This window comes from Lampetra planeri, chromosome 23, assembly GCF_965212315.1.
Source record: "Lampetra planeri chromosome 23, kcLamPlan1.2.h2, whole genome shotgun sequence".
Lineage (NCBI taxonomy): Eukaryota > Metazoa > Chordata > Hyperoartia > Petromyzontiformes > Petromyzontidae > Lampetra > Lampetra planeri.
The window spans coordinates 8,062,459-8,069,215 of record NC_136129.1 but is presented as its reverse complement, the minus strand read 5'-3'; the positions used below and the strand labels follow the sequence as shown (position 1 = coordinate 8,069,215).

General features: G+C 49.3%; 1 protein-coding gene across 1 annotated transcript; it reads left to right on the top strand.

Annotated features, from left to right (window-relative positions):
• Positions 1–250: 250 nt before the first annotated feature.
• Positions 251–6,752, top strand: METTL26 (methyltransferase like 26). Its single transcript, XM_078605085.1, has 7 exons — positions 251–660; positions 2,251–2,416; positions 4,458–4,517; positions 4,972–5,039; positions 5,950–6,028; positions 6,323–6,369; positions 6,707–6,752. The coding sequence occupies exons 1-7, from the start codon at positions 281–283 to the stop codon at positions 6,714–6,716; spliced, it is 810 nt and encodes a 269-aa protein (XP_078461211.1). The 5' UTR covers positions 251–280; the 3' UTR covers positions 6,717–6,752.
• The last annotated feature ends 5 nt before the right edge of the window (positions 6,753–6,757 follow it).

Genomic DNA, 6,757 nt, shown 5'->3' with positions numbered 1-6,757 from the left:
GAAGTCGTTACGTCATGGCAGCGCGCGCGCGAAGTCGCAACTTCATCGCGGCGCGCGCGAGCGAAGTCGCTACGTCATGGCAGCGCCCGCAGCGAAGTCGTTACGTCATGGCCGCGCGCGCAATGACGTCACGTTCGCGCGCCACGACGTCACGGCGCATGGGGTGGGGGAGGGGCTCCTCTCTTCTCCCCTCACCCAAGATGGTCGCGAGCCCGGCGGTGGTGGTAGGGGGCGGGGCACTGCCACGTGACGCGACGGCTACGGCGAGCGGCGAGGAGAAATGCGATTTCCCATTGAACAACAACAACAACAGCAGCACGGCCGCAGCATCAGTAGCAGCAGGCATCGGCTGTTGTTGTTCGCCGCCGTCGTCGCTTCCACGGCCGCTCGAGTCACCGCCGCGGCCGTTCCCACTGCCGCCGTGAAGCGGGTTCCCGGCAGGGCGCGGGTGCGAAGCGGCCTCGCAATGTTGGTGGCGCCGGCTGCCGAGCGCAACAAGGAGCCGATTCTCGAGGTGCTGCGGCAGTGGGTGCCGGCAGACCGGGCCGGGTTTGCGCTGGAGGTGGCCTCGGGCTCCGGGCAGCATGTGGTGCACCTCGCCCGGGCCTTCCCGCACCTCACGTGGCAGCCCAGCGAGCTGGAGGCGGCCTCCTTCCAAAGGTCTGAGGCGCGTCAGGAGAGTCTCACGCATCGATGGGCACCGTGGGCTGTCACGGTGGCTATGAGATGTTAACTACCTCGCCAGGTATGCAGGAGGTCGTGGGCTCGATCCCGACGCCTGCTGCTGTATATTTGGAGTTTGCGTCTCATCATCATAACGATGGCTATGAGATGTTAACTACCTCGCTAGGTATACAGGAGGTCGTGGGCTCGATCCCCACGCCTGCTGCTGTATAATTTGAGTTTGCGTCTCATCATCATCATCACGGTGGCTATGAGATGTTAACTACCTCGCCTGGTATACAGGAGGTTGTGGGTTCGATCCCAACGCCTGCTGCTGTATATTTTGAGTTTGCGTCTCATCATCATCATTATCACGGTGGCTAGGAGATGTTAACTACCTCGCCAGGTATACAGGAGGTCGTGGGTTCGATCCTGACCCTGAGCCCTGTTGGACGTCTCTCTCCTCTTGGTCGCGTGGATTCTTTCCCCGGGTTTCCCCCTCCGAATTTAGAATCAACGTCACGCGTTTGGAGCCGTGTTTTACAATTCGGTCAACAGCAAATAAAACCCCCGAAATATTCCAACAGCCGCAATGCACGGGAATACGGAGACGATCCTTAATAAATTAACGTCACTAAGCAGTCCTTAAAGAGCCACAGGTTGCGAACTCCTCCTGCTTTCGAGTAATTCGGCTGCTATAAATGTCCACACGATAGATAAGCCACTTCGCTGAGCATTCGTGTGTGGCTGGGGCCGCTTCTGAAAAGGAGCTGCATCGCTCAGTGGTACAAAAACTAAACTCGCGAATTTTACATTTGTGTTTTTCATCAACAACCTGCACTGATCAGCGTATGGTCAAATAGCCCCACCCACCCATCTCTTTCCTTACCCCTATCTACAACCCTAACCATATCCATAACTCTCACATCAATAATAACCTTGACCCTCGTAATTCATCTTGATTTTAAGCTTTCGTTACTGCAGGAATCCATACTATTTGGTTCTATCGGTAAAGTCACGTGGGTAGAAAAAATAATAGATCACGACGTTTCGATCGCCACACAAGCAATCGTCTTCAGGTGGACATAAACCCTCATCCCCTAACCATTATCATGACCCACCATAACCCTCACCTTGGTCAAGATCATGGCCCGCAAAATCATTTGGTCTAGCCCTGCCAAGGCAACCGCAGGTGGGACTTGAAATTCAATAAATCTAGGAGCAAACCTGGAAAAGCAGTTGCGAGTAGCAGCAACATCATTACTACCAGCTAACATCACACGCCTCGCCAAAGAGAAGCAGTTCCAGCCATCACATTAGGGGCGAGTTAATTAAATGTTTGACCAAATATAACAGGCTAATTTTTAAATTGATAATGTTGTATGGCCCGCAAATGATGTTATAGATATCCAAATGGCCCTTGGCAGAAAAAAGTTTCCCCACCCCTGTCCTAACCCATAGGCTACACATTGGACCCTCAGTTAATGAGTTCCCATGTTGATGCATGTGGCCACCTCCTCACCTGTGCCTCTACCCCCCTGTCACACCCTCCACCACCACCACCACCACCACCCCCTCCCGGCACAGCATCTCGGCGTACGCGAGGGCAACGCAGGTACAGAACGTGCTGCCCCCGATACATCTGGACGTGCGGGAGCCATGCGAGACCTGGCCCGGTCGCTGGCCCTCGTCCTCATGCGACCTTCTCCTCAACGTCAACATGATCCACATCAGCGAGATGCGCTGCACAGAGGTGAGGCCATGCCCACCCCCACCTATCCCCCAGGGAGAGGTTTTCGGGGGTTATTCTATGGGCGGGGTGGAATCGAGGGAGGCGGGCAGCAGTGGTCTTTCTCTCACCTCTCGCCTGAACACCTGACTGGTGTAATGGGGTGACCCCTAACCAGTATGTGTGGGTGGTGGCGTGAAGCGAGTGGTGAAACACTTGTGCCTCGCAACAAGAAGAGCTCGAGTTAGATTCCCGGAGTTTGGATGTTCTCACCCTGTTGTTCTGCGTGGGTTTCCTCCGGGTATTTTGGTTTTATCCCAAAGCTGACACTTCCCCCCCCCTTCCATAATGTTGCTTTAATTGGCCAAACATCTGAACGCTTAAAAATACCAGCAAATTTAACAAAATTACCGGATAATTACTCAATTGCACATAATGATAGCATCGTTCTCTACTGTGCGAAACTTGGCAGGGCCTTCCTGAAAAAGTCTTCATACTCAAGTTATACGTACGCTCCTGGGTAAACAAGCGTGAAGTAAAAATAAATACATAGGTATTCAGATCTGTAAGACACTCAAGCTTATTTGCGTCCGGCAAGGCAGTGTGCTCTTTTTTACGATGAGTGCAGATACTGGGTGGCACATCGCAGGGAAGCCTTGATCCAACTATGCATTGAACGTGGCAGACGGATGACAATACCACGTAACATTTTGTGATAACGATTTTCGCAATATCAGTTTTTTACGTAGCTTCGTTGATTGCGTTTCACATTTATATTGCACCTTTTTAAAATTAGTTTTAGTCTCTCTGCAAATAAAGATTGCACAATAGTGATTCAACTACAGTTCACTCAACTTAAGCCTGCCATAATGCTGAAACGCATGCTGCCAGTTACACGGAAAGTAATCAAATAAGTCAATTAACCACTGAATTTGATTGCATAATAGAATCGCCACGTCATATACCCATGAAAACATTTTACACAGCATTAATTTAATGGATAATAGAATATGTTTGTTTGATTCATGAATCATTGGGTTTGTTATTTCATAAACATTTCGTCAGGAAATGTGCTGTTTTAGAACAAAATATATGTGCAAGCATAATCACCATATGACTACGGTCATTAAAACGGAGGATAGTATTATCATCATGGAACTTATATTGTACGATACATCGCAGCATTGCCAGGTCACGGCGACTCTAGGTTTGACCAAAAGAGCAGCTCGTCGTTTGCATGACTTGCATTTGAATTGCCCTGTGCCTGGAGGTCCAGTGATTAGTTTGGAAATATCCACCCTGCTCACTGCTCTGATTGTGTGTGTGTATTGATGAATGTGTCCATGACTACGTATATATGGCTGTCGCTTATGGCCAACATCAGTGGTCCTAGGCCTCCCCTGGATCTACTCGGCCTTGAACGAAGTGCCTGGTCCTTTGTGTATGCATCGGCACTGGGGAGACAAAGGCTGCCAGCTGTTGTCTTAGCTGCATTACTCCCTCGTGCACCGTGCCGGCCTCCGTAGGTGCTAGTTAACAGCACTTGCCCCCAACAGTCTGTTAAAGACCTTATAGGGAGGGTCTTTGTGCATAATTCTACAGTGATCAGTCTGAAAATAATCTGCCCGAGCCAACTTATGTTACAACTTATTACTTAACTTAAGATTTACGTGCGTGCAATATTTTCCATTTATCACGTGAAAGTTATCTCTCCGATTTCTATTTGTTTCCAAGCTGTAGTTTATTTTATTTTAGCTTTTGTCACTTTTGCGACGCAGGTCAACTTGCAAATGAGACTGTATCCTGGTCTCGTGAGTTCTCATTTGGTTAAATGAAGTAAACTTTGTGTGCATGCATGTGTTTATGTGCACGCACGCACGCACAAGCGTGTATGTGCGTATTGCGCGTGCCATGCATGCAAGCGCGTGCATGTACGTGTGCGGTGCTGGCCACACCACCTCCCCCGTGGGCCGTGCCCAACTTTATTGTTGTTCTCCAGCAGCACTTGCCTTAACAGTCCATGTCGAATACATGGGGAATATATTTGTCTTCGTGTGTCCTCCAGGGTCTGTTCAGAAATGCTGGTGTTCTGCTCAAACCCAGTGGCCTCTTGGTGACGTATGGGGTAAGTTCACTACCGAGTGTGACCGAGCGCTACCACATTTGCTGTTTTTGTTGCAGAGGTTTATCGTTAAACCCCCCCCCCCCCTCCCATGCAGCCACCCTGGTTAATACTGCGAGTGTATATACATGTGCCACCGTCTGCTTCAGTGGAAGGCAAAGATCCCGTGACGTCGTTCTAAAAAAAAGTAGGGCCACGTGCTTGCTGCACGGGACAAATCAGAAAATGACCGGCAAATTACTCAAATTAGGATTATACAGAGCAGTCATTGCTATACTGGCAGGCGAATGCCACAGTTCACCCGTGCAAACGAGACTTATCCAGATCGCTTGACTTCTCATCAGGTTAAACAAAAATAAACTCACTAACAGCTGTTTCACTCCTCACGCAGCCTGAGTTCTCATCGGGTTAATCAAAATAAAGGTGCTAACGGCTGTTTTAACTCCTCCTCACACAGCCTTACGCTGTGAACGGGATCATCTTCCCGCAAAGCAACGTGGATTTTGACGCCGTCTTGCGCGAGAGGTGAGCCCCGCATTTCCTCACCGAGTCCCGCTCCGTCGCACTTTATTTCTACCAATTCTGCTTCCGGTTCAGCAAAGCTTTCATTCACCCAGCAGAGCCCACCGTGTGTTGCATCTCGTGTGCCCTCTGCTCCATCAGCATCCTAACCAACGCTATGGCTGGTGGGTTCTCAGAGCTTCCTGGGTACCAGGGTTGTTGTTTGACCGTACGTCACCATGCTGGTCGGTGATTGATAAGGGAGCATTGTCTTGCCTCTGGCCGAGTACGTGACTGGTATGGGTGCTCCTATCCGGTATATACCGTCGATGATCGGCTCTTGGCCACGTCAAGGCTGTGCTACATTGAAGATAACATTTTATTTATTTATGCAGAATGGATCTTTAAAAAAAAATGGGGTTAAAATTGTACTCCACTATTCAATTGACGAGTGGATTGATGGGCACAGCGGTCGACCCGAGCTCCTTTCCAGGCCATGGCTAAAATCGGTGATATCAGAACCGGTCCTGTGCCTCCCTCAGTCAATCCAGCACTGGCCCCAGTAGTGTGAAGATGGGCAAACAACCAAAATACACCTATTGTGGCAATGGCTTCGTCTAGCAGTGGCTTTAAATGACCATAGTTATTGAATAAAATATCTGAACAATGTCAAACATTCCACTGCATCGTGATTAGCAGCCTCATTTGCTCAAGTTTATAGGCCTTTCCCATAGTTAACCAATCCATGCGAGTGATGCGTTTGGAGGTGGTAGCGATGGGCTTGGTGGTTGCCCCATGGGGTCTTCTAGCTGGTCATGGTGCTTGTGTTCAGAGCTAGCTTCATGCTGGCCACATTGCCGGCGGGATGGGTAGATGGGTGTTTACGGCATGAGAGCCAGGCGAGGAGTGCAAGCCCCTGTGGTTGTCGTGCCAGGAACCCGGAGTGGGGACTGCGGGATGTCAGCATGCTCCAGCAGCTGGCGCTCACCAATGGCATGCGACTCCAGAGGATGGTGAGTCCGGGTTCAGCGACTCACCCAACCCCTCGTACCTTGGGCAGTTTGATCAATTGTTGCAATTCGTGGCTCCGATTCAATTTCAAAAGCATATTTTCTATCTTTTTAAATCTGTATTATTTTCACCCCCCCCCAGCTTGTACGTGTTCATTTGTTTGCTCCATCTGAAATGTAACATTAGAATATTAATATAGGTGACATACATCAGATATGGTGTGTGCACTGACCAGTACGAACGAGGTCCATTTAAAAAAAATGTACTTTAACTTTTTCTTACCCCATTCCATTCAGGTGGAAATGCCAGCCAACAACAAGTGCCTGGTCTTCCAGAAGACAGGGTAGAGATGGAGTCCCTCATTTGTGTTTTGCAAATCATTTTTTTGCAAACTAGCACAGCTTTAGATAATGTAATTTTATCTCGTTTTCGATCGGTGTCGTGAGACTTAAATATTCCAATGACTCGCAAAGCAGTGCAACCTTTCGTTTTCATGTTGAATGGCCCACGGAATTGGATACCAGAGCTACTTCTGACATCCCTTGCATTGACCTCTGGTCCAAAGAGGCAAGGGCAGCAGCACTGTTCAACCCCGCTCTGCGGCCAGTAATATTGTTTACATGACGGTGACATCGATAATTAATTATTAATGTGGACCCGCATGTTGTGTTTTTGTGCAGCCATTGGTGACCTGGGCAGCGTTTAAAATAAAAATGAAACGGACCAGCAAG

Bases quoted from the DNA above. Each gene is read 5' to 3' on its own strand.
- METTL26 (XM_078605085.1), top strand. From the start codon at position 281: ATGCGATTTCCCATTGAACAACAACAACAACAGCAGCACGGCCGCAGC. The intron at 4,518-4,971 runs GTAAGTTCACTA...CTCCTCACACAG, and splicing joins GCCTCTTGGTGACGTATGGG to CCTTACGCTGTGAACGGGAT. The intron at 6,029-6,322 runs GTGAGTCCGGGT...CATTCCATTCAG, and splicing joins GCATGCGACTCCAGAGGATG to GTGGAAATGCCAGCCAACAA.